The sequence below is a fragment of the Coregonus clupeaformis genome, chromosome 36 (assembly GCF_020615455.1).
Source record: "Coregonus clupeaformis isolate EN_2021a chromosome 36, ASM2061545v1, whole genome shotgun sequence".
Classification (NCBI taxonomy): Eukaryota; Metazoa; Chordata; class Actinopteri; order Salmoniformes; family Salmonidae; genus Coregonus; species Coregonus clupeaformis.
Window position 1 is genome coordinate 24,272,107 of NC_059227.1, and position 26,372 is coordinate 24,298,478.

At 43.0% G+C, this 26,372-nt stretch overlaps 2 protein-coding genes across 6 annotated transcripts; one reads left to right on the plus strand and one right to left on the minus strand.

Annotated features, from left to right (window-relative positions):
• The first annotated feature begins 239 nt into the window (after nt 1-239).
• LOC121552727 (ectonucleoside triphosphate diphosphohydrolase 5) lies at nt 240-10,652 on the plus strand. Of its 4 annotated transcripts, none has more exons than XM_041865744.2 (15): nt 240-479; nt 1,521-1,620; nt 2,845-3,123; nt 3,416-3,495; nt 3,632-3,775; nt 3,939-4,014; nt 4,462-4,497; nt 5,435-5,523; nt 5,642-5,721; nt 7,516-7,577; nt 7,721-7,822; nt 8,121-8,264; nt 9,178-9,234; nt 9,423-9,538; nt 9,723-10,652. In XM_041865744.2, the coding sequence occupies exons 3-15, from the start codon at nt 2,877-2,879 to the stop codon at nt 9,804-9,806; spliced, it is 1,317 nt and encodes a 438-aa protein (XP_041721678.1). In that variant the 5' UTR covers nt 240-479; nt 1,521-1,620; nt 2,845-2,876; the 3' UTR covers nt 9,807-10,652. The 4 variants fall into 4 exon arrangements, with proteins under 4 accessions (XP_041721678.1, XP_041721679.1, XP_041721677.1 ...); XM_041865745.2 differs by having other exon boundaries at nt 2,875-3,123; XM_041865743.2 differs by lacking the exon at nt 1,521-1,620.
• Nucleotides 10,299-24,406, minus strand: LOC121552726 (zinc finger protein 410-like). Of its 2 annotated transcripts, none has more exons than XM_041865741.2 (12): nt 24,272-24,406; nt 23,160-23,266; nt 23,020-23,071; nt 22,754-22,886; nt 22,417-22,605; nt 17,649-17,870; nt 14,215-14,377; nt 13,930-14,111; nt 13,462-13,551; nt 11,439-11,558; nt 11,205-11,324; nt 10,299-10,976 (listed from the first exon to the last, which is right to left on the minus strand). In XM_041865741.2, exons 3-12 carry the CDS (start codon nt 23,050-23,052, stop codon nt 10,876-10,878), a joined length of 1,353 nt encoding a protein of 450 aa, XP_041721675.2. In that variant the 5' UTR covers nt 23,053-23,071; nt 23,160-23,266; nt 24,272-24,406; the 3' UTR covers nt 10,299-10,875. The 2 variants fall into 2 exon arrangements, with proteins under 2 accessions (XP_041721675.2, XP_045067269.1); XM_045211334.1 differs by lacking the exon at nt 24,272-24,406 and adding an exon at nt 23,617-24,239.
• Nucleotides 24,407-26,372: the final 1,966 nt, after the last annotated feature.

Genomic DNA, 26,372 nt, shown 5'->3' on the forward strand with positions numbered 1-26,372 from the left:
TCGTTCTAGAGCTCCAACTTTCCGACCTGAAGATCATCGACTTCATGATTTCACTCCCCCCCGTCACCCCCCCCGCCCCCCGTCCCCCGCCCCCGTCCCCCGTCCCCGCCCCCGTCCCCCGTCCCCGCCCCCCGTCCCCCGTCCCCGTCCCCGTCCCGTCCCCGTCCCCGTCCCCCGTCCGTAGAGTTCCCAGTTGTTTTGCGGCATCTTGCGCCAAGAGCCATGAGGTGACGTTCATGAGCATAACATTGATGACGTAGTTATGCCCTACAGTTTAGCTGTCAAACAAGCTAGCTAGCTTGATAGCAGGTGGATGTTGACATGAATAGTGAAATCGTTAGCTAGCTTTTATGTATTTTTATGGCTGTGACTACCTTTGTTGCCCGAGAAGAAATGTATACCATTTGTTTTATTTGCAATACATTTTGTGGTTTCTTCGGAAGAAGTCGCCTGTTAGCTAGCACGTTATTTGTCAATTGGTAAGTCGTGCAACAGCATTGGTCAACTGCATTCAGAAATTAGCTAAAAATAAACTTTTGTGCCTATTTTATTACCAACATTTATTTACACACCATGCCGCTATAAAGGTAGCAGCTATCGTTTCTTTATTTGTATGCAATGTAAGTTAGCTAGCTAGCACAATAATGTGTTAATTAAAGAAATGTAGGTCAAGGTCAGGACCATGTTCAGAGGTAAACTGGCTCTGGAAGCTAAAACAGCCAAATACTCCCTCTAAACATGAATCGATTCTCAATTGCGATATGGTTCTAGAAACATAAGATAATCTACTTTCATAACACATCAAAATAATTTCACAAATGCAAAATAGTCTAATAAAAAGCATGAGCTGGCGCACACCCAGATAAAATTATTTAGTGTAGAGTTGCTGACTAACGGCGAATAATATGTAAGCTAATTTAAACAGAGAGTCGCACACTCTATGTATATAAACTCCCAGTAATGTATTGGGTAAACCACCAACGTTTCGGCATCATTGTGCCTTCTTTAGGGTAATGTAATGAATGCTTGAACCAGGTTATGTAGACAAAGAGTGCAATTAGTGCAACCAATGACAATAGTGAGGGGTGTGTCATAATTATTAGGTTGATTAGAATGTATTGATTGAAACTGTTAAAATACAATAGTTTACAGCATATTGAATATATTAGGCTATTGTTATCATTAGCATTAGCATAGGATTAGCATCAACATACATTGTTTAATTTAATTTCACATATATATTTAATTGTTTCCAATTTCATTACATTTTTGTTACATGTAATCTTTTGGTTCAACCATAACGCACAATAAGCATCATCAACAGGGGGAACATATTGGGTGTACGCAGATAAACTGTATAAATAATATATTCATTTATAAGACTTGTTCATAGAAAATATGTTGTTTTTATAGCTTACAAATGCTAAATATACACTGTACTGTAAACTGTTTTAGTACAGTTGCAGCTGACAGTATTTTCCCATTACAACACTATTCTCGTGTCCTTCCATTACACACAGGTGTTCGAGACGCTATAGCTAATTAGAACAGGTGGTTGCCTCTGTCTTCTGGTAAACAAGCGTTGTAACATGGACATGTGGGAACCCTAACGCTATACAGGTGTGTAGTAATTCAACCATTTGTTATATGAAACAACTTTATGGATTATATTCAAGTAAACTTCCAATGGTTTCCAAAACCGCATTGCAAGCAAGCATTATTAAAGTGTAGACAAAGCTTCGGGACTATTGTACACAATCCCATGCTGTTTTCAGTGCATCAACTGAGAACCAAAGAGGAAGCCCTCTGGTGAACGAGGGCTAGCAGCTAGCTAGCGTAGTCTTGGGAATTTGTCAGCACTGCAATGGAAATTTGAAAAGAGAAGCCTTTAACAGCCTTGCTTTTTAACAGGATCAATACAGAACTATTTATATTCTTGACAGCTCCAGCCCTAGTCAGAGCAGCGTTGTGGTTTCACCTGTGATATGGTAGGTTTTCTATGAGGTTAGCCTATGTAACATGAGGTTATAACATGTTTATTGACAATTAAAAACCAATAACAGCTTAGATCAATGGTGTGGTATCTTTGACATATATTCCTGTAAACATTTAAACAAGGTCAATCAATCAAATGTATTTTACAAAGCCCTTTTTACATCAGCAGTTGTCAAAAAGTGCTTTACAGATACTCATCCTAAAACCCCAAAGAGCAAGCAATGCAGAGCCAGAAGCAAAGTGGCTAGAAAAAACTCCCTAGAAAGCAGGAACCAATGAAGAAACCTAGAGAGGAACTTGGCTCCGAGGGCTTGCCAGTCCTCTTCTGGCTGTACCGGGACCGGTTTGAGTATATGTGGCCAGATCGTTTTTCAAGAAGTTCAAACAAGCAGGACTGTATGGACAGGAGAGAGAGCATCTACATTTCTCACAATATAGTCTCGACAGTATTTATTACTGATATGATAGTTGGTTCTTAGAAACAGTTGTAGGGGGAGTACTATACATGTGTCTAACATAATCCTGCTTGGTGGAAGTGTCAACTTCATCCTCCAGAAGGTTCCCTTCTGATTGGTGAATGGCTAGTTAGGGTGTGGTCAAAGGGCACATAACTGCATGCTATTGCTTTGGGGCTCTTCTGTTGGTTGTTGCTTTTAGTTGGGACCTTGTGTCTTCAATCCAGTTAGGTCAGGACTCAGGAGCAGTGTCCATTATCTAGCGTGCTGTTGGCTAGACTAAACTTTCCTCTGCATGACTGCTTCAGTGTCCACTCTCCTATTAGTTGAGTTGACTAAGATACCCTTCAGTCCCTCAGGTTTAGCCTAATTCTCCTGGCCTCTTACCCATCAGAGGGACACTCATCTCCTGCTCCTTCCCCAGAGATGTCTCTCCAGGCTCCTCTCCTACCTGCGGTGGTGCTGTCTCTGGTTCTGGTCGTGTGGGTTCTGACAGGGCTGACCCATGCCCAGCCCAAGGCTTCTGTCCTGGACTTCTCAGCCAGCCTGGGTAACCTCCTGCCCAGCCTCAGCCGACCAGCCAACTCCAGCCGGATCTTCTATGGGGTAATGTTTGACGCTGGTAGCACTGGGACACGCATCCACGTCTATACCTTCATACAGAAAGACCCTGGTGAGTTATGCTAAAACTCTACTGGCGAGAGAGGGGGTGTTTAGATGCTCCCCGATGTGTTACTTTGTGCAATGCTGTGGTATTGAGATGCCCATTTATTTCAAACAAAATTGAATTGGTATATTATTAGATGCTCATCAATAAACATTAAACTAAATGCACATCTTCATAAAACATCATTAATGTTTGCAAATTGTAAATTAAATACTTATTGCACCTAGTGGATTTTGTCATCTCAATTGTATGTGTTTTTCTGTTGACGGATCATTCATGTGTACCTTTTATCTGACAGAGGAGTTACCAGTGTTGGATAATGAGACGTTCCATTCCATCAAGCCTGGTCTGTCAGCATACGCAGACATGCCTGAAATGGTGAGACAGCAGCAGTTGTAATTGTCAATGCAGCAAGTGGTATTCAAATATTTCAAAAACACTTAAAATGGCTTGAGTCCCTAAAATGCACATCATAATCATAATCTCAATCCCCACCACCACATTATCTCCCCAGGGTGGGTATACGGTGAAGCAGCTTCTGAAAGTGGCTAAGAAAACCGTCCCTCGGCTGGAATGGAAGAGAACCCCGCTGGTCCTGAAAGCTACAGCAGGACTCAGGCTGCTGCCCCCAGAGAAAGCTCAGGCTCTGCTGGAACAGGTAGCGGTAGGAGCTAGGGCACTCATAGATCTGATAGGGGGCTAGTGTGTAGAGAGTTAGGGGGCTGGGCCACTACTAAATCAGGTATGGCACTGTCATAGGTGTTCACACTGCATTCACCCTTTCTGCTGTTATCTCTCCGTCTTCCCACTCCACCCCCCAGGTGCAGGATGTTTTTGATGAATCTCCCTTCTTCGTCCCAGACGACAGCGTCAGCATAATGAATGGTACAAATGAAGGTAACGTCTCGTCTACCCATAACCCCTAGTCAACCTCCAGTCAAACCCATTCATCAGCACTCCTGTGGCAGGCTTCAGCAGTGCTCTCCTCTTGGTGGCATCAGTCACTGTTCCCCTTCGACAGCTTGCTGTACACTTTCTTACCCCGATCTGTTATGATGACGCTGTAGAAAAAGAGGGTTGTTGTTGTTAGAGTCTGTGTTGGTTACACCTCAGAAAGGTATAATTATGTGGTGAATGGATTTAGTGGTTTACCAAACCTTGTGTGGTGTCATTGTGTAACTGATTTGTCAGCATTTTGACCATGTCTCAAATGATAGCCCTCTTACACAAACGAATGTCAAACTAATGCTTATGCATGTCAAACAAGTGATGAGTTAACTGCACTAAACTGCACTGTCAGATCAGTATTAACCCCACTTGAATTAAACTTTTTTGTTCTCGTAGGAATCTTGGCGTGGGTTACTGTGAACTTTTTGACAGGTGAGACTTGTAACTTCTTGTCATAGAACATATTGTAATACATTATTGTCACTTTTCATACAATTTTGGTTAGGCTATTCTATTAACAGGTTGTAGGGTCAGCTATATAATGGAAACACTTGAGTAAAAGAGGGATACAAAGTACGTATATTGAAAGCAGGTGCTTCCACACAGGTGTGGTTCCTGAGTTAATTAAGCAATTATTATCCAATCATGCTTAGGGAAATGTATAAAGATTCTGGGCATGCCATTATTTTGGCTACTATGGCTATGCCCCCATAGGATGACAATGCCCCCATCCACAGGGCACGAGTGGTCACTGAATGGTTTGATGAGCAGGAAAACGATGTAAACAATATGCCATGGCCGTCTCAGTCACCTGATCTCAACCCAATTGAACACTTATGGGAGATTCTGGAGCGGCGCCTGAGACAGCGTTTTCCACCACCAACAAAACACTAATTAATGGAATTTCTCGTGGAAGAATGGTGTCGCATCCCTCCAATAGAGTTCCAGACACTTGTAGAATCTATGACAAGGTGCATTGAAGCTGTTCTGGCTCGTGGTGGCCCAACGCCCTATTAAGACACTTTATGTTGGTGTTTCCTTTATTTTGGCAGTTACTTGTATATACACATACCTCAGAGACAGCTGAAATGTCAATAATATTTTTCATTTCTCATAAGCCCTGGCTCACCAGAATATAACCTCAATTTATACAGCCAGAGTCGATACTGAGGAGATTTTTATTCCTCAAAGGGACTCTGATCTTTATCAGATCTCCACAGCGTGTTTAACACCTCTAGATACAGATCCTGAGCTGTACCAAATCAGCCTTTTGAAGATAACATCTGAAGTGTGTAACTGATTTCTATCTCACCGCTTTCAGAGGGAAATTGTCAATAAAGTTGGTTCAAATGTGAAGCATGTTTTTTAGGTCACCTGTATGCTGAGACCAGGAAGACAGTAGGGATTCTGGATCTGGGGGGAGGATCGACTCAAATCACTTTTCTCCCTAAATCTAAGGTTAGTGTCCATTTGTACAAGTTGATTCATTTTCAATAATGTGTTTCTATATTATGTTGATACAGTTTTTATTGGAATGGTAATACAATTTATTCACGTGTTTCTTTTTCCTGTGCAGAAAACCATTGAAAGTTCTCCTGCTGACTACATTACCAGATTTGACATGTTCAACTCGACATATGAACTCTACACTCACAGGTAAACAATCTACAGTCGTGGTCAAAAGTTTTGAGAATGACACAAGTATTGGTCTTCACAAAGTTTGCTGCTTCAGTGTTATGAGATATTTTTGTCAGATGTTACTATGGTATACTGAAGTATAATTACAAGCATTCCATAAGTGTCAAAGGCTTTTATTGACAATTACATTAAGTTTATGCAAAGAGTCAATATTTGCAGTGTTGACCCTTCTTTTTCAAGACCTCTGCAATCCGCCCTGGCATGCTGTCAATTAACTTCTGGGCCACATCCTAACTGATGGCAGCCCATTCTTACATAATCAATGCTTGGAGTTTGTCAGGATTTGTGGGTTTTTGTTTATCCACCTGCCTCTTGAGGATCGACCACAAGTTCTCAATGGGATTAAGGTCTGGTGAGTTTCCTGGACATGGACCCAAAATGTCGATGTTTTGTACCCCGAGCCACTTAGTTATCACTTTTGCCTTATGGCAAGGTGCTCCATCATGCTGGAAAAGGCATTGGTCGTCACCAAACTGTTCTTGGATGGTTGGGAGAAGTTGCTCTCGGAGGATGTGTTGGTACCATTCTTATTCATGGCTGTGTTCTTAGGCAGAATTGTGAGTGAGCCCACTCCCTTGGCTGAGAAGCAACCCCACACATGAATGGTCTCAGGATGCTTTACTGTTGGCATGACACAGGACTGATGGTAGCGCTCACCTTGTCTTCTCCTGATAAGGTGTTTTCCGGATGCCCCAAACAATCGGAAAGGGGATTCATCAGAGAAAATGACTTTACCCCAGTCCTCAGCAGTCCAATCCCTGTACCTTTTGCAGAATATCAGTCTGTCCCTGATGTTTTTCCTGGAGAGAAGTGGCTTCTTTGCTGCCCTTCTTGACACCAGGCCATCCTCCAAAAGTCTTCGCCTCACTGTGCGTGCAGATGCACTCACACCTGCCTGCTGCCATTCCTGAGCAAGCTCTGCACTGGTGGAGCCCCGATCCCGCAGCTGAATCAACTTTAGGAGACGGTCCTGGCGCTTGCTGGACTTTATTGGGCGCCCTGACGCCTTCTTCACAACAATTGAACCTCTCTCCTTGAAGTTCTTGATGATCCGATAAATGGTTGATTTAGGTGCAATCTTACTAGCAGCAATATCCTTGCCTGTGAAGCCCGTTTTGTGCAAAGCAATGATGACGGCACGTGTTTCCTTGCAGTTAACCATGGTTAACAGAGGAAGAACAATGATTTCAAGCACCACCCTCCTTTTAAAGCTTCCAGTCTGTTATTCTAACTCAATCAGCATGACAGAGTGGTGGGTTCGTTTCCCACAGGGGGCCAGTATAAAAAATGCATGCACTCACTAACTGTAAGTTGCTCTGGATAAGAGCGTCTGCTAAATGACTAAAATGTAAAATGTAAATCTCCAGCGTTGTCCTCGTCAACACTCTCACTTGTGTTAACGAGAGAATCACTGACGTGATGGCAGCTGGTCCTTTTGTGGCAGGGCTGAAATGCAGTGGAAATCTTTTTGGGGGATTAAGTTCATTTTCATGTCAAAGAGGGACTTTACAATTAATTGCAATTCATCTGACCACTCTTCATGACATTCTGGAGTATATGCAAATTGCCATCATCAAAACTGAGGCAGCAGACTTTGTGTAAATTAATATTGTGTCATTCTCAAAACTTTTGACCACGACTGATCCACTGATGCAGCAAGTACAAACAGTAATAGGTCTTCATCGCAAGTCCATAATAGGTATTTGTAAAACTGCTATCCAAGTAAGATTCATTGATTGATTTGATTGACAGCTACCTGGGTAATGGATTGATGGCAGCTAGACTGGCAGCCCTAGGAGCACTGGGGGCAGAAGGTACATGGATTACGTATTTTACATATCATCCTCAGCATGTTATCTCCATTTAGACAATATAGGTTTTAGAACATGTATCAACTGTTTACTTTGCCATGTTATTCATAGACCCCCATACATTATTTTGTTACTTTACACTCCAGGGTTTGAGTGGAGAGTGTTCAAAAGCTCCTGCCTGCCTAAGAAGTTCAGAGAGGAGTGGAGCTTTGGAGGACTCACCTACACCGTCAGTGGGATACCTGATGGTGAGTCAGCCAACTCATTATATCTGCTAGAAGTACAGTCAAATATGTACTGTAGTAGATCAACCTTGGAACAGTTCTTTGGGTGGTAACACAAAACGTAACATGCCGAGGTACCTCTCAAGGTGTCCTCTATGCAGGGTGGTAGGGTTTACCTGAGTTTGCTCATCGGGGGATTAGGCCTGGGTTGCTGTTGAGCAGTTTGTCACAAATGTGTGTGAAAAGTGCTATACAAATGCATTTCATTGATTGATTAAAAACTTGAGGTCATAAAAGTATCCTGTTTCTGTCCCTGTCCCAGGTTATGCGGGATACAAGCTGTGTTACCAGGAGGTGTTGAAGGTGGTAAAGGGAATGGTTCACCAGCCCTATGAGTTGAAAGACACCAGTGTGTTCTACGCTTTCTCCTACTACTTTGACCGAGCAGTGGATGCAGGTCTTATCGGTGAGAGAAAACACACACACTAGGACTTACACACACTACTTCAACCCAGCAGGGGACTCTTCAGTGAGAGGACACTCACACACACAACCCAGTTAGTATAATTACTCACTGCTAGAATCCCCCTCCTCCCTCTCGACAGGGAAAAATTACTCATTGCTGAGGTGACTGACTCCAGTGTTTCCCCTAGGCTTTCTTTCAGCAGCGGTGGCAAAGTTAGCGGGGTGTGGGGGTAATGGTCGTGGCCAATGCGTGGTTTTAGAGCTAATTTCCTGCAATTCTACACATTTTGCCATTGGGCAGAGAGTACATTTTACAGTTTTAAAGCTAGTTTCCTGCAATTCTACACATTTTGCCATTGGGCAGAGAGTACATTTTACAGTTTTAAAGCTAGTTTCCTGCAATTCTACACATTTTGTCATGGGGCTGAGAGAAAAGTTACAGTTTCAAAGCAAATCTCCAGCAAGTCTACTAATTTTGCCATTGGGCGGAGAGTACATTTTACAGTTTTAAAGCTAGTTTCCTGCAATTGCATTTTGAAAAGTGATCTTATTTAAAAATATATTGCTCCATTATATTTTCTACATACTTTATATCTGGTTTCAGTCGTTGAAGTTTACACTGAAAACATTTGACCATCCCTAAATATATATTTTTTGCATTGGCGGCAACGATTTTGCAGCGGCGCGACACTGCTAAATGCATATAGGGGAAACACTGGACTCAGTGGTGAGTTATCACAGTGGTGTCCATGGTCGTCGACTCATCAGTGAGTGAGATGAAAGGTTGCAGGCCCAATTGTTAGTATGATGGAGATGTACTGTGTAGCCCTGCTGTCATTATGAATGATACAGTGTGATGACAGTGCTTCTTTCTGATGGAAAGGTTAACGACCTCCATCGCTCCTCTCTTTCAGACGGGACCCAAGGAGGAATGCTGGAGGTCAGGGACTTCAAGAAGAGAGCTAAAGAGGGTGAGACCCAGATAAGCCTGAGTAGTGGGAAACTTGCTTCTCTGCACAGTGTGCATGGCAATGCATTATACCCATATCAGACTTACTGCGCTGTGTACTGGAGAAGTCTCATTGGCTAAAACTGCCTTTTTCTCCTCTTTCCCCTTTACTGCACTGATCTGGAAACGGATTTCTGTTTCTTATTCCAGTGTGTAACAAGATGTCTAAGTACCGTCCGGTCAGCCCCTTCCTGTGTATGGACATGACCTACATCACCTGTCTGCTCAAAGACGGCTTCGGCTTCAAGGAGAGCACTGTACTGCAGGTGAGACTGAAGCCATAATACACAATAGTCCTTTTTGGCAAGTCAGTAAAGCAAAACCACACTTTTTAAAGCTAGCAACAAAGAAATTGAGACAGGAGCAGTTAGACGTTTTAATTTATTTAAATAAATACAAAAAGTCCGGTTGAGTGATTTGGTGTGTGTGTGTGTTGTCTCCCTTCCCTAGCTGACTAAGAAAGTCAACAATGTGGAGACGAGTTGGGCTTTAGGTGCCACATTCAACCACTTCCAGAACCTAAAGATCCACTGAGAGACAAGGAGCCACAGGTCTGGGTGGGCAGGAGGGGAAAAACCACTGGATTAGATAGTGTTAATAAATAAATGGACTGAGGAATCCTTGTTGTTTTAAACTTAACAGCCTTTATTCCTGCCTTGCTGTGGATTGTAATGTCTTGCATCTTTGACTTACTATTCGACTATCAAGATTTGACATTTCTGAGATAACATTACAATTGTTACAACTATTTTGGTTACCCAACACCTAAATGGCTGGTACCATAGTTCAGTAGATCTGATGTTTTCATGTGACTGGCTGCTATAGCACAGTGGTCTTATATAATATACATCTCTATTAAAGCACTGGGGGCGGCTGCTGACTGAAACTCCACTGACTTGTGTTACTGTATAAAGATGGATATTTTGACCATCTGTTTAATACCACTTGGGTCTGATATTTATTTTCATTAAAAAATAAACTGGTATGTGTGTAGAGCGTGCTTTGCAAAAATATTGTGTTCAATTGTTCTACATGCAGCCCTCTGTGCATCAAATCTTCCTGTGCCTTAGTTCCAATAGCAGCTTGTGAATTTGGAACTGTTTTCAAAGTTTCCTTTCTATTAATGATGGGGGACAAAGCACATTGCTGTGGAGCACATTTCATGTCATTTTCAAATAGTCTTATGTCAGCTAATGACTTGATCAATTTATGTGAATTAAGCTAAAAACAACAGCCTTAATATTGTTTTACAAAAGGGATATCACTGCATTTTAGCCATATCTGCTCCCAGGTGAGCTTACACAATTGATTTAGTATGTTTCACAATGACATCCAGGTAACTATACATGTACTTTCTTTTAATAAAACTCATGATTTGTATACCTGTCTCTTATTTCTTTGGAAAGTCACCTGATAATTCTTTGTATTTATAAACTACAGAAAAAGTTGTCTGTTTGTACAAGTTCTAGAACATTTCATACTGCCTTTTTCTCAAAATAAAACCCTCAGCTAATTACAGATATCTACAGGGCTAAAAGTGAAGGATGCATCTATGTACAGAGAGCTCTGCCTCAAATGCCTGAGATTTGCCCAACAGACTTGACTACAACAGGGCCACCACATCCTCTGCGTACGTGTGGCTTGCCGTTGTCATGGTGACAAGGTCATGGGGTTGAGCGAGAACGACCACTGAGTCTGCCGAGCCTAGAAAGAGGGAGTAAAGGAAGAGATGAGTTCGAAGGAGGGAAGACATTAAATAAAATAACTTACATGGTCATAGTTAGGCTATGTTCCCCTGGACGATACCCTTGATTTCAGTGAAGTCCTGAATAATATCATAACAGCATCGCTAACTGTAAAAGAGTATTAGGATTGGAGAGTATTGGGGTTTTGCATTTCTGACGGGTTGTATGACAAGGTGTGTGTGTCTACCTTGGCCTCGCAGCATGGCGTGGTGGATGTTAATTGGCTCCACCCCTGTAGTCATGGTGACCATGGTGTCGCCGGGCGACCCGTCGGCCTCCAGTAGACTGCTGTGTGTCAGAGCCTCACCTGTCAATCACACACAGGGGACATGCTGTACATCACAGGTACGTTTGTGCTGGGTTGGAAAAAACGCTTGGAACCAGGCTTGGCGACCACTGGCCTAGTTCATGTGTGTGTTACCCGTTTCTCTGCCCTCGTTCCCCAGAGCCTCCTCTCCGTGTCTCTTCCTCATGTGGACGTTCCTGCTGCCGCTCTGAGAGAACGTCTTCCCACAGATCCCACACTGGTGGGGCTTCTCTCCTGGAACACGATATACACAGTAACACATATCAGTGGTAGCATCTTAAATGGCACCCTATACAGTGCACTACCTTTAAGCATAAGGCCATAAGGCTCTGGTCAAAAGGAGTGCACTATATAGGAAATAGGGTGTCATTTAAGACACAACCAGTGACACACACTGAAGCTAAAGTTATGTGTTCATAGACAGTAGGAACTCGATTTCCACATATTCAGTTGACATAGTTAAACAAAGCTAACTGTTGTAATTTCACTATACAGTGGGGGAAAAAATTATTTAGTCAGCCACCAATTGTGCAAGTTCTCCCACTTAAAAAGATGAGAGAGGCCTGTAATTTTCATCATAGGTACACGTCAACTATGACAGACAAAATGAGGAAAAAAATTCCAGAAAATCACATTGTAGGATTTTTAATGAATTTATTTGCAAATTATGGTGGAAAATAAGTATTTGGTCAATAACAAAAATTTCTCAATACTTTTTTATATACCCTTTGTTGGCAATGACACAGGTCAAATGTTTTCTGGAAGTCTTCACAAGGTTTTCACACACTGTTGCTGGTATTTTGGCCCATTCCTCCATGCAGATCTCCTCTAGAGCAGTGATGTTTTGGGGCTGTCGCTGGGCAACACGGACTTTCAACTCCCTCCAAAGATTTTCTATGGGGTTGAGATCTGGAGACTGGCTAGGCCACTCCAGGACCTTGAAATGCTTCTTACGAAGCCACTCCTTCGTTGCCCGGGCGGTGTGTTTGGGATCATTGTCATGCTGAAAGACCCACCCACGTTTCATCTTCAATGCCCTTGCTGATGGAAGGAGGTTTTCACTCAAAATCTCACGATACATGTCCCCATTCATTCTTTCCTTTACACGGATCAGTAGTCCTGGTCCCTTTGCAGAAAAACAGCCCCAAAGCATGATGTTTCCACCCCCATGCTTCACAGTAGGTATGGTGTTCTTTGGATGCAACTCAGCATTCTTTGTCCTCCAAACACGATCGAGTTGAGTTTTTACCAAAAAGTTCTATTTTGGTTTCATCTGACCATATGACATTCTCCCAATCCTCTTCTGGATCATCCAAATGCACTCTAGCAAACTTCAGACGGGCCTGGACATGTACTGGCTTAAGCAGGGGGACACGTCTGGCACTGCAGGATTTGAGTCCCTGGCAGCGTAGTGTGTTACTGATGGTAGGCTTTGTTACTTTGGTCCCAGCTCTCTGCAGGTCATTCACTAGGTCCCCCCCGTGTGGTTCTGGGATTTTTGCTCACCGTTCTTGTGATCATTTTGACCCCACGGGGTGAGATCTTGCGTGGAGCCCCAGATCGAGGGAGATTATCAGTGGTCTTGTATGTCTTCCATTTCCTAATAATTGCTCCCACAGTTGATTTCTTCAAACCAAGCTGCTTACCTATTGCAGATTCAGTCTTCCCAGCCTGGTGCAGGTCTACAATTTTGTTTCTGGTGTCCTTTGACAGCTCTTTGGTCTTGGCCATAGTGGAGTTTGGAGTGTGACTGTTTGAGGTTGTGGACAGGTGTCTTTTATACTGATAACAAGTTCAAACAGGTGCCATTAATACAGGTAACGAGTGGAGGACAGAGGAGCCTCTTAAAGAAGAAGTTACAGGTCTGTGAGAGCCAGAAATCTTGCTTGTTTGTAGGTGACCAAATACTTATTTTCCACCATAATTTGCAAATAAATTCATTAAAAATCCTACAATGTGATTTTCTGGATTTTTTTTCCTCAATTTGTCTGTCATAGTTGACGTGTACATATGATGAAAATTACAGGCCACTCTCATCTTTTTAAGTGGGAGAACTTGCACAATTGGTGGCTGACTAAATACTTTTTTTCCCCACTGTATATAGAATGAAAAGCTGAAACTGGCGTGTTGTTCCCACCTGAGTGTACGAGCGTGTGTTTGCGTAGACTGGAGTACTCAGCGAAGGACCGACCACAACCATCTGCTTCACACAAGAAGGGCTTCTCACCTACAGACAACACACACACCAATTAATGATCACACGTTTCCTACACACACACACACACGCTTGAAGGTAGATACAGTATTAAGGCTTCTCACCTGTAGACAACACACACACACACAATGATCACACTTTTTTTCTCAGACCAAGCATTATACCACTCTCTCCCACACAAACACACTTAGCACATATCCTCCCACATCACTGAAAACACTTGAAACATATAAAATACATTTTACTTTACTTCTATGCTGTACTACCGGATACAGAGCAGACTAAAAGAGATGTCCGTCCTGCGTATGTGCGCTTGAGCTCTAGCTCTGTGTACCTCTATGTGTGTGTGTGTGTGTGTGTGTGTGTGTGTGTGTTTCTGACTGTCCCCACCTGTGTGCGTGCGTTTGTGGTTTTTGAGGTTTCCTGCGGTGGTGAACTTCTTGCTACAGTTCTTCTCCTTGCAGATGAAGGGCTTGTCTCCGTTGTGAGTTCTCATGTGGACCTGCAGACGCTGCAGTACGTAGAAACTCTTCCCACAGCCCTCCGCCCCACACCGGAACGTACGGTCGTTCCTGACACACACACGCAAGCAAGCACATACACAGACGTATATGAACATTTGAGGTGATATTTGAGAATATGGAGAATATGGTGTGTGTGTGTGTGTGTGTGTACCTGTGTGTTTTGAGGTGATATTTGAGGTGAGCAGGCCAGGTGAAGGTTCTGTAGCAGCCCTCAAAGGAGCAGCGGAGGATCTGTTTAGACGACAGCGTACGATTGGTCCTCGTCGGCTGTTCTCTCTTCGCCCCCTCCGACAGGAAGCTGGGCAGGTGGTCACCTAGGCAACAAAAGCAGAGTGATATCATGTACTGAAGTCTTCCTGTGCATTATAGTGCACAGGAAGAGTACCTGCTGCTTTTGCAGCGGCTAATGGGGATCCTAATAAATACCAAATACCCAGTATCAGCTAAATATAACACTTGTTCTTCAGTCAGTGGCCGGTTGGTGAATGTAAACTAGGGCTGACCCCATTTAGTCGACTGGTTGATTTATTTTCATGATGCACAACACAACAATCTGATTGGCGCCTGTCTCAGTGGACTAATCCATTGCGGAGGCCACAGGGATGGCACAGTCCATCACTTAGACATGTGATACTGAAATTGTATATTGTTATATTATGTAAAAAAAATCTAATGTTATTTTATAACAAATGCGCATTCTCACGTGTTGGATATGGTCACGGTTCTGAAACATTATATTCAGTGCACCGTAGAATTGGTGCCTTTCCCCATGTTGCTATGTGCATAATAGCTAAATTAACCAGCATATTGGGATTGAGAACAATGCGGCGGAGGCAGCAGCAGCAGAGACGAGGGAACAGCTCTTGCCTTAAGCCCTATTCAAACTAGATTCATTTAACTGGGGAGGGGAATATAATTATGTGCACAAGCACAAAACAACACATCTGTCATTTTAGTCCTGTCCGAATCTGCCATGGCAGTAATTTGTACATGGCAGGAGAGTAACAATTCCAGCCAGTAAAACATATTGTGCCTATTTAATGTAACCCTTGCTGTTTATAGATAGCAAAGCAGCATAAAACGAACCTAAACGTTTGGAAATTATAAGTTCACTTTCGCATTCATAGACTTAAAACGCATCCCAAGTGCAAGTGCACTGTTTAGCTCACATCTGAAGGCTTGGGGGCATTTAGGACGTCGACTGCGGATCGCTAAAATATTCTAATGATTATGATCACATTTCCTCAATTCAAATATTATGGAGACACTATACCAAAGATGGTTTGGTATGGTTTAGAAACTTGGGAACCAAGCTCGAGTTATCAGTGTAGCCCTATTATCGCCTGGAGTTGTTGAAATATCTTCACGCCTAGAAAAAAACCTCTAGGCTTGCGTCATAACTGTCAATTTATTTGAAAAAAAATTAAGAAATACAGGGGGCAGTTTGGAGAAAAACTAATCCTGTCCGAATGGTCCTCTGGAATAACGGACATTCTGGGGTAATTACATAACCAACGTTCTCTAGTAATACTAGTCCTCCTATATGAATAAGCCTTAGCCTAATTGTCTAAGAAAATTGAGGAGAGAGCAAACCAACTTAATTAGGTCTATAATCAATACCCTAACTGTTAAATGTGCCTGGAGTATAGATCATCCATATACAGTACCAGTCAAAGGTTTGGACACACCTACTCATTCCAGTGTTTTTCTTTATTTTTACTATTTTCTACATTGTAGAATAATTGTGAAGACATCAAAACTATGAAATAACACATATAGAATCATGTAGTAACTAAAAAAGTGTTAAACCAAATATATCTTATATTAGTAGCCACCCTTTGCTTTGATGACAGCTTTGCACACTCTTGGCACTCTCTTTTTTTGTTAGAACAGGCTGGTATTCCTTATTATTTAGTGTTGTTTACACTGTTCCAAACAGGCAGAAAAATAAATATTGTAATCTAACAGCACCGGTTTGTACATTTTGTCACACATAATATGCACGCAGCTCTCGCTCCTATACCCTCCTTTTTCTTGGTCTGCTTTTTATTACAATTATTATTATGATCATCATTATAATAATAAGTAATGTCGTTATCAGGAGTAGGCTTTGGATAGTAGCCTTGTATAACCACCATTGAGCTGCAGGCCTAAGAGCGCATCCTGTTTAGTCTTAATACCTTAACTTACTTAGGCCTATATTTCTATATATAGGCTACTGAATCAATCAATCATTTATTCGTTCATGCCATCACACAGCATACGAGACATTCATGCTTTGAAATGCAATCAAGCATTTTAGTTTAAATGAAAAAACAAATAATTAGCCTAAACAATAAATAAACTGCAACTGTTTTTAGTCTGCTGTAATAAAAGGCTTTATGTTATTTATTTTTCATTAGACCAGACTCTCTGGTATACTTATTTATTTAGTGTTGTTTACACTGTTCCAAATGGTCAGAAAAAGTAATAATAATGTAATCTAACAGCAACTGTTTGGCACACATAATACTCACGCAACAGTTGCTCATATACCCTCCTGCACGCACCACTTTTCCGTTATTATTTCAAATTTTTTGAAACAAGTAATTTTTTTCATTTCACTTCTCCAATTTGGACTATTTTCTGTATGTCCATTACATGAAATCCAAATAAAAATCCACTTAAATTACAGGTTGTAATGCAACAAAATAGGAAAAACGCCAAGGGGGATGAATACTTTTGCAAGGCACAGTAAGTCAAATGTCTTCCACAGATCTGACTTCTCCTTTCCTTCCTGAGCAACCAGTAAACATTTGCCTGTTTCGAGTTTCTTTTTCACGTCCTCCGCATCCATTTCTGTCGACATTACTGTGTTCCGAGTCTGTTATGACCAATATATTGATGTCATTATGATAGGCTATAGGTCAGGCCCTATTGGACACATGCATGTGATGCTTACATGTTTCACGTAAAGAGAGCAAGGGTTGAGGGAATAGGGAATGTGTTTCCTAAACAAATTAGGGATTTTGGTTACAGAACTTCTGTCTGAAACAAGTAAGAAACTAAATGGCTGAAATCAATCAATCAATCAATCAATTTTATTTTATATAGCCCTTCTTACATCAGCTAATATCTCGAAGTGCTGTACAGAAACCCAGCCTAAAACCCCAAACAGCTAGTAATGCAGGTGTAGAAGCAAGAAATGATGTTTCAGCTTCAGCACGGACAGCACAATAGACACCTGCTGTGCTGTGGTGCCTTTCCGCAGCAGTAGGGAGGAGAGTGAGACAGCGTGCGTCAGTCACACAGGCACTTACTGTCATTTTTTTTAACAAAGTGTGACCATCGGGCTCTTTCTTGAGTCATTTGTGTGTCTTCATTATTGAATCAAACAGTGTGCTTAAAGCATCAGACAAGCTCAGTGCATATGTAGTTGGTTTTATTCAAACACATAAGGTGTGTAAATAGAAAAATAATTGAAAGAACAGAACTCTCGGTCGACCAATCTTTTTTTTTTTTGTCGGGGACAGCCCTACAGTAAACCATCATTAAAAGTCAACCCAACACCATAAAAACCCATCAAAAAAATAAGTGAGACATTACTGTTGCTGCCATTCCCAGCCCTAGCGTCCTGGCTAGCCTTGGCATCTTTAGCCAGCTGTGCCCGCGTTGCTGCGATGAGGCTGTCGTGCGCCAGCTCCTGTACCCGCAGGTACCAGGGGGCAGTGCCGTCCAAGCCACACTCCCCAGACGAGATCACCTCTTCTTCCTCCTCCTCTGCCCCATCTGCTGAGAAGATTAGTGGCTCAGAGGAGGCTGCTAGGCCTGGAGAAAGAGGGTGGGAGGGTGGGGAGGGATGGAGGGTGGAGCAGGAGAGAGTTTGTCAGGGCATGATGAAGTGTCCTTGTCACGTTATCTCAGTCCTACAATATAAACAAAACAAGGTCATAAGAGAATAAATGTGATCATTTGCCAGACAGAGACAGAGCATAGCACAGACAGATCATCCAGAGATGAGATAATGACACTTGTCGGTGCATTTGCTTGACATTTCAAAGCTGCTTTGTCACACCAAAGTACAGATAACAATTAAATACAGCATTCATTTCAATACTAGGGATGAGCACGGTTATTCGAATATCAGATTGGATGATAAATAACATATGGCAGCTGCGAGTTGACTAGACGACATTGTGTCTCTCTCCACCTCCCTGAACACCACTTCCTCACACACCGACCCATCCCACACCCGCTTCTGCAGCAGCAGAGTCACCGTATCTCCCTCGTGCAGCAACTGTTCAGGTTAAAAAAGCTAAGTAAAAAATAGTATTTGGACAAATTTCACAAAAAGTGTACCAAAGTACATGGTCAAAAGTATGTGGACACCCATTCAAATTAATGGATTTGGTTATTTCAGCCACACCTGTGTATAAAATCGAGCACACAGCCATGCAATCTCCATAGAAAACATTGGCAGTAGAATGGCCCGTACTGAAGAGCTCAGTGACTTTCAACATGACACAGTCATTGGATGCCACCCTTCCAACAAGTCAGTTCATCAAATTTCTGCCCTGCTAGAGCTGCCCCGGTCAACTGTAAGTGCTCTTATTGTGAAGTGGAAATGTCTAGGAGCAACAACGGCTCAGCCACGAAGTGGTAGGCCACACAAGATCACAGAATGGGACCGCCGAGTGCTGAAGTGCGCGGCGCGGTTGCAACACTCACTACGGAGTTCCAAACTGCCTCTGAAAGCAAAGTCAGCACAAGAACTGTTCGTCTGGAGCATAATGAAATGGGTTTCCATGGCCAAGCAGCCACACACAAGCCTAAGATGCCAAGCGTAGACTGGAGTGGTGTAAAGCTCGCCGCCATTGGACTCTGGAGCAGTGCAACTTTGTGGCAACAGTTTGGGGAAGGCCCTTTCCTGTTTCAGCATGACAATGCCCCCCGTGGACAAAGCGAGGTCCATACAGAAATGGCTTGTAGAGATCAGTGTGGAAGAACTTGACTGGCCTGCACAGAGCCCTGACCTCAACCCCATCGAACACCTTAGGGATGAATTGGAACGCAGACTGCGAGCAACGCCTAATCACCCAACATCAGTGCCCGACCTCACTATTGATCTTGTGGCTGAATGGAAGCAAGTCCTCGCAGCAATATTCCAACATCTAGTGGAAAGCCTTCCCAGAAGAGTGGAGGCTGTTATAGCAGCAAAGGGGGGAGCAACTCCACATTAATGTCCATGATTTTGGAATGAGACGTTCGATGAGCAGGTGTCCACATACTTTTGTTTAGCATTTGGTCCCATTTTCCTAGCACACAATGACTACATCAAGCTTGTGACTCTACAAACTCGTTGGATGCATTTGCAGCTAGTTTTGGTTGTGTTATCTATTTATCCTGGTACTGGTCACTATTACTCTTGTTAAATGTATATATTACCATTAATATATTACCATAAGTATTTATATATTCCTGCTTCGTCACTTTTCAGCCCTGTTTACATGTACATAAATAAAGGGAACACTAAAATAACACATCCTAGATCTGAATGAATGAAATAATCTTATTAAATACTTTTTTCTTTACATAGTTGAATGTGCTGACAACAAAACCACACAAAAATGATCAATGGAAATCAAATGTATCAACCCATGGAGGTCTGGATTTGGAGTCACCCTCAAAATTTAAGTGGAAAACCACACTACAGGCTGATCCAACTTTGATGTAATGTCCTTAAAACAAGTCAAAATTAGGCTCAGGAGTGTGTGTGGCCTCCACGTGCCTGTATGACCTCCCTACAACGCCTGGGCATGCTACTGATGAGGTGGCGGATGGTCTCCTGAGGGATCTCCTCCCAGACCTGGACTAAAGCATCCGCCAACTCCTGGACAGTCTGTGGTGCAACGTGGCGTTGGTGGATGGAGAGAGACATGATGTCCCAGATGTGCTCAATTGGATTCAGGTCTGGGGAACGGGCGGGCCAGTCCATAGCATCAATGCCTTCCTCTTGCAGGAACTGCTGACACACTCCAGCCACATGAGGTCTAGCATTGTCTTGCATTAGGAGGAACCCAGGGCCAACCGCACCAGCATATGGTCTCACAAGGGGTCTGAGGATCTCATCTCGGTACCTAATGGCAGTCAGGCTACCTCTGGCGAGCACATGGAGGGCTGTGCGGCCCCCAAAGAAATGCCACCCCACACCATGACTGACCCACCGCCAAACCGGTCATGCTGGAGGATGTTGCAGGCAGCAGAACATTCTCCACGGCGTCTCCAGACTCTGTCACGTCTGTCACATGTGCTCAGTGTGAACCTGCTTTCATCTGTGAAGAGCACAGGGCGCCAGTGGCGAATTTGCCAATCTTGGTGTTCTCTGGCAAATGCCAAACGTCCTGCACGGTGTTGGGCTGTAAGCACAACCCCCACCTGTGGACGTCGGGCCCTCATACCACCCTCATTAAATCTGTTTCTGACCGTTTGAGCAGACACATGCACATTTGTGGCCTGCTGGAGGTCATTTTGCAGGGCTCTGGCAGTGCTCCTCCTGCTCCTCCTTGCACAAAGGCGGAGGTAGCGGTCCTGCTGCTGGGTTGTTGCCCTCCTACGGCCTCCTCCACGTCTCCTGATGTACTGGCCTGTCTCCTGGTAGCGCCTCCATGCTCTGGACACTACGCTGACAGACACAGCAAACCTTCTTGCCACAGCTCGCATTGATGTGCCATCCTGGATGAGCTGCACTACCTGAGCCACTTGTGTGGGTTGTAGACTACGTCTCATGCTACCACTAGAGTGAAAGCACCGCCAGCATTCAAAAGTGACCAAAACATCAGCCAGGAAGAATAGGAACAGTCCTTTATTGGGGGTGTCTTGCTAATTGCCTATAATGTCCACCTGTTGTCTATTCCATTTGCACAACAGCATGTGAAATGTATTGTCAATCAGTGTTGCTTCTTAAGCGGACAGTTTGATTTCACAGAAGTGTGATTGACTTGGAGTTACATTGTGTTGTTTAAGTGTTCCCTTTATTTTTTTGAGCAGTGTATATCCTACCACCAGTCACTTTTTATGTATAAACCAACCTCAACCACTCCAGTACCCCTGCACATTGAATAAGGTACTGGCACTGACCTGTATATACATATATTCTCGTGTTTCTTCAACGTATATCGCACTTCCGGTGTTTTTTTATTTTATTATATTTTCTATATTAATATTACCATCACTGCAACCGGCCGTGATCGGGAGTCCCATAGGGCGGCGCACAATTGGACCAACGTCGGCCTAACGGGGGCTTTACTTGGCTCATCGCGCTCTAGTGCCTCCTTGTGGTGGGCCGGGCGCCTGCAGGCCGACCTCGGTCATCAGTTGAATGGTGTTTCCTCTGACACATTGGTGCGGCTGGCTTCCGGTTTAAGCGGGCGGGTGTTAAGATGCGCGGTTTGGCAGGTCAATGTTTTGGAGGATGCATGACTCGACCTTTGCCTCCCGAGCCCGTTGCAGCGACGAGACAAGATCGAAATTGGGGAGAAAAAGGTGGTAAAATACAAACAAAATAAACAAAAACATAATGAATAATGATGAGTAAGAAAGTTACAGAGGCTAGATTTCGGTTCCTGGCCCAACACTCTTAACCTCTAGGCTACCTCACTCATCATGATTATCCCATAATCATAGTAGCATCCACATTCATGTAGAAGTGTTCACAAACATCTTCTATAATAAAAATGACACAATACATTATTCACCATTCACTTCCTATTGGACAAAACAGAATCTGAAACACAACAAAAACAAGCTGTAAATACATCAAACTGGTTTGTAGAGTCACAAGCTTGATGTAGTAATTGTGTCAGGAATATGGGACCAAATAATAAACCTTTGACTACTTTAACACACGATAAGTGATATTTGTTCAAATACTTAGGTCAGCTCCCACTCAGCCCAGTAAAAGTTATTCTCTGTCCTGGTACCCCAATGGTGGAACCAGCTTCCCCATGATGCTAGGACAGCAGAGTCCCTGCCCATTTCCGAAAACATCTGAAACCCTCTTTCTTCAAAGAGTATCGACATCTCCTATTCACATTACAGCACCACATGCAGGCATGCCCTAGAGGAAAGGAAACTGTCTATTTACATTTACATTTTAGTCATTTAGCAGACGCTCTTATCCAGAGCGACTTACAGTTAGTGAGTGCACACAATTTCATACTGACCCCCCTGTGGGAAACGAACCCACATCCCTGGCGTTGCAAGCGCCATGCTCTACCAACTGAGCTACAGGGGACTTGCCCATATAGAAATATGGTGATAGAAGTGTTATATATATATATGATTTGTTTTATGCCTGGGGCCTGCGTCTCCATACCTTTGGCGAGGTTGAGTAGGACATAGGAGGTGCTCTCTGACCGCTGCAGGTCATGGAGGACGAGAGGGGGGCTGGGGGGCGTGTAAGGGTTGCGGGGGTGGTGGTGGTGCACCACCATGGAGCTCCGCTCTGCGCCCCCAAACTCCGAAAGGGAAGGAGACCTCGCTGACACATGGCTGAGACCACCCTCTGGGGAACCAATCACAGATTACATTAGTGCCTAGAGGACCAATGAGAGAGCATGTTCATAGAGAGATTTAGTCCAAGTTGGAATATGTCATATGAAAAACACAAGGTCTCTATATGGTAGATTGTATATGATGATTTCCTGTCTGACCTGTCAGGCCCAGCTGTGTGCACAGGGAGCTGTCTGCGGGGGCCAGCAGGGGAAGGCAGATGTGTTTGGGCTCTGAGTCCTCCAGACCCTGCCCCAGTGGGATGGATGCGTTCTGGACAAACTGAACCAGCAGCTGCAGAAGTGAGGAAGAGAGAATCTATCAAACAGTTCTGTAGCTAAGGGTGGATCTGTAAATGCAAATGGAAGACTCCAGATACATACCACCATGTATTAGTGTTGGCAGGTGAATAGCGTGGAGTTCTTACCTCAGGTTTGGAGTCAAACTCATCTGACAGCATGGATTACGCCTTGAGAGATCTGTTGGGATAAATCAAACTATTCATCAAACTGAGGAGGAATTTTCATCCTTACACAAACTTACTGTACTTTACTATCCATTACTTACCCCCAAAATGAGCTGTTAAGTGAGATGTCCTATTAGGGTTGGGGTGAGAATGATCATCTCGGTTTCATCAGTTTCCAGTGCTTTCCATTCATGAAGTCATCATAAACCTAAATAGATTATATAAACCTCTTTGGTTGAATGACTTGTTGAAGCTAGCAACCAACATCTCAACAAAAGTGCATGCTGGATACAAAGTTTATTAGTTTACAACTGAGATGTTAGTCCGTAAACTCACTATGAATCACAACAAGCGTTGCATAGTTGTAGATATCTGTGAAAGCTAACGAGTTAGCTGGCTAACTAGCACAGCCTCTATGTTTAGCTAATGCAACATCAATAATGTTGGCTGCCTAGCAAACTACCACCACCACCACCCCCACCAGCACAGCAGCTACTATTTCTCCAAAAAGAATATAGCTACATCCCAGTTACGATAGATTACCGTTGTGTTACTTACTGGTCAACATTAAATCCAGAGTTTCTAAACCCATAGCCGCAACATCGCGAGACTTCCGGGAACGCTTGTGAAACAGACCAAACAGACCAGGTCGGGGTTTGGGGTTTGAGAAATCAATGTGAGAAGTACAAAATAATTCCTTAGTTGGTCATTTTCTCGAAATCTAAAGGAACAACCTTGAATCGAGCCAATGTCTTAAATATTTGAACATGTCATTACTCCAACCTCCTGAAAGTGACAAACTGACAAGTTTTCATTTTCGTCAAAAACCACCATATCCAAGGAGTGCCTTTGATTGGACGGCCTGCACATGCGCAGTTCCGCGCGAGACGACCGTTGGACCCGATGCAAACGTCGCCATGACATCGCATACAAGCGTGATCGAGGATTTCTATTGGATAAGCAGTTTCTGCCTATCTTTATACTGTATGGTCTTTGTTAATTCCCATTAAAGATAAAAAGGTGGATTGAAAACTGTGGCTAGTTTAACGTCAGCTAGCTAGCGGGTGAGTTTGTTAACATTGCAGTTAATAGCTTGCTAGCTTCTTATGCCAAAACAAAGCTTCTCAACAGTCAATCTATGTCGCACATCTACGCTATTATCAATACACTAAGACAATAAATTAATTACTAAAGATTAATTTAAACGTTTTACCTTGTTTCCTTATTTGTACATCAAATAAATGTACCAAACAACCCAATTCTACGGCACTTCTTGAGAGATAAAAATGGTACTTCCGCATTTCAGTTTTTCGCAAAAAGGAAAGGGCAGTTGATATCTGCTGGTTGTTGTGTGGTATGTCAGCTGTAGTCTCGCGTTACCATACCTCCAAAATCTCGTCGTCACCTCTCCGGTTCCCGTTAAGGGAAGCCTGCTTTTCGAGGAGCTATTATAAATAATAATAATATAAAAATAATAATATGCCATTTAGCGGACGCTTTTATCCAAAGCGACTGACAGTAATGTGTGCATACATGAAATACAGTACTATCACTCCCTTCGCCAGTAGGAGTGAGTATAATTCTAAATTATCAAGAGAAAATAACCTACTACATTTGTTCGTCTGCTTTCTTTTTACTATTTTTGTGGGATGCGGGAGTATTTGTATAGCGAAATACTTATTTTTAATAAATATAACATGTTAGGTTTCACTATATTGCCAAAGTCTATTCACATGCGCTATCCAACTACAGGACGGGGTATTGACCTGCTTCGTTTCTGACCTGGGCCGGTACACCCCTCCTTAGACGACCTGGTAATCTCAGGCTCCCCCAGGAACACCATACCGATACCGAACTTAGTGCGGACACCCATTCCACATAGTGCGATGCAGCCCAGAACTCCTCAGCTCATTCGATCCAAAAAACCTCAGCCTCAAAGTGACTTGGATTACAGGCACTGCGCCCAGCAAGAATCTCAGGTGCAGATAAAGTGCATGGAGGTAGGAAAGTGTAACGGAATTTCGAAGGAAGGCTGTCGGCCTCAAAGACAATATATATTTTATCTACAGTCGGTTTACAGTCGACTGCCAGGAAGAAGTTAACGGTAGCTTATAATAAAATGTGTAATGTTTATTGGACATTTTAGTTCAGTTTCTTAAGTCTATGTCAGTCTTGTCAAAGCAATGATTTATGTGTGTATTTATTTACTGATCATACAGAATGTGTGAAAGGGAAGGAACAATATCAGTGTTTTACATGCTACCCTGATTAGTTAAAAGTATACAGACAGAGAGGAAGAGGCTAAGCTCGACTATACTCTCCATCTTTATTTTATCTCAACAAAGGCACAATACAGTTGTTAACCTTTCTACTGTCTGGGTCAGCTCTAAAATAAATTGAAATAACTTTTTGAAAGAAGTACAGCCTTTGTACGTAAATATGGAATTTTCCCTCGTGTACCATGCCTGTAGTGCTGGTTTCTTTTTACTTGTTTTGTGGGATGCGTGAGTATTTGTAAAACGAATTACTTTTTTTAACAACTACAACTAAATTAACAAATAAAGATTGGGTTTCGCTATATTGCCAAGGCTGCGCTGCAGCTTCTATTCAAGGCGCTATCCCACTACTGGACGGCACGGGGATTTTGACCTGCTTCGTTTCCGATTTAGGCCGATACACCCCTCCTTAAAACGACGTGGTAATCCCAGGCTCCCCCATGAACACCATACCGATAACGAATTTAGTGCAGACACCCATTCCACATAGTGCAATGCAGCCCAGAACTCCTCAGCTCATTCGATCCACCAACCTCAGCCTCCACAGTGACTTGGATTACAGGCACGCGCCACTGCGCCCGGCGAGATACTCTGCTGCAGGTAAAGTGCATGGAGGTAGGAGAGTGTAACGGAATTTCGAAGGAAGGCTGTCGGCCTCAAATACAATATATATTTTATATAACAGTCGACTGCCAGGAAGAAGTTAACGGTAGCTTATAATAAAATGTATAATGTTTATTGGACATTTTAGTTCAGTCTCTTAAGTCTACGTCAGTCTTGTCAAAGCAATGATTTCTGTGTGTATTTATTTAATGATCATACAGAATGTGTGAAAGGGCAGGAACAATATCAGTGTTTTACATGCTACCCTGATTAGTTAAAAGTATATAGACAGAGAGGAAGAGGCTAAGCTCGACTATACTCTCCATCTTTATTTTATCTCAACAAAGGCACAATACAGTTGTTAACCTATCTACTGTCTGGGTCAGCTCTAAAATAAATTGAAATAACTTTTTGAAAAAAGTACAGCCTTTGTAC

Excerpts from the sequence above, each read along its gene's own strand:
- LOC121552726 (XM_041865741.2), bottom strand. The coding sequence starts at position 23,052 with ATGCTGTCAGATGAGTTTGACTCCAAACCTGAG. Across the intron at positions 22,887-23,019 it reads AGTTTGACTCCAAACCTGAG|CTGCTGGTTCAGTTTGTCCA; the intron begins GTAAGAACTCCA and ends TCACTTCTGCAG. Across the intron at positions 14,112-14,214 it reads TATCACCTCAAAACACACAG|GAACGACCGTACGTTCCGGT; the intron begins GTACACACACAC and ends TGTGTGTGTCAG.
- LOC121552727 (XM_041865744.2), top strand. The coding sequence starts at position 2,877 with ATGTCTCTCCAGGCTCCTCTCCTACCTGCGGTGGTGCTGTCTCTGGTT. Across the intron at positions 7,823-8,120 it reads CGTCAGTGGGATACCTGATG|GTTATGCGGGATACAAGCTG; the intron begins GTGAGTCAGCCA and ends TCCCTGTCCCAG. Across the intron at positions 9,235-9,422 it reads CAAGAAGAGAGCTAAAGAGG|TGTGTAACAAGATGTCTAAG; the intron begins GTGAGACCCAGA and ends TTCTTATTCCAG.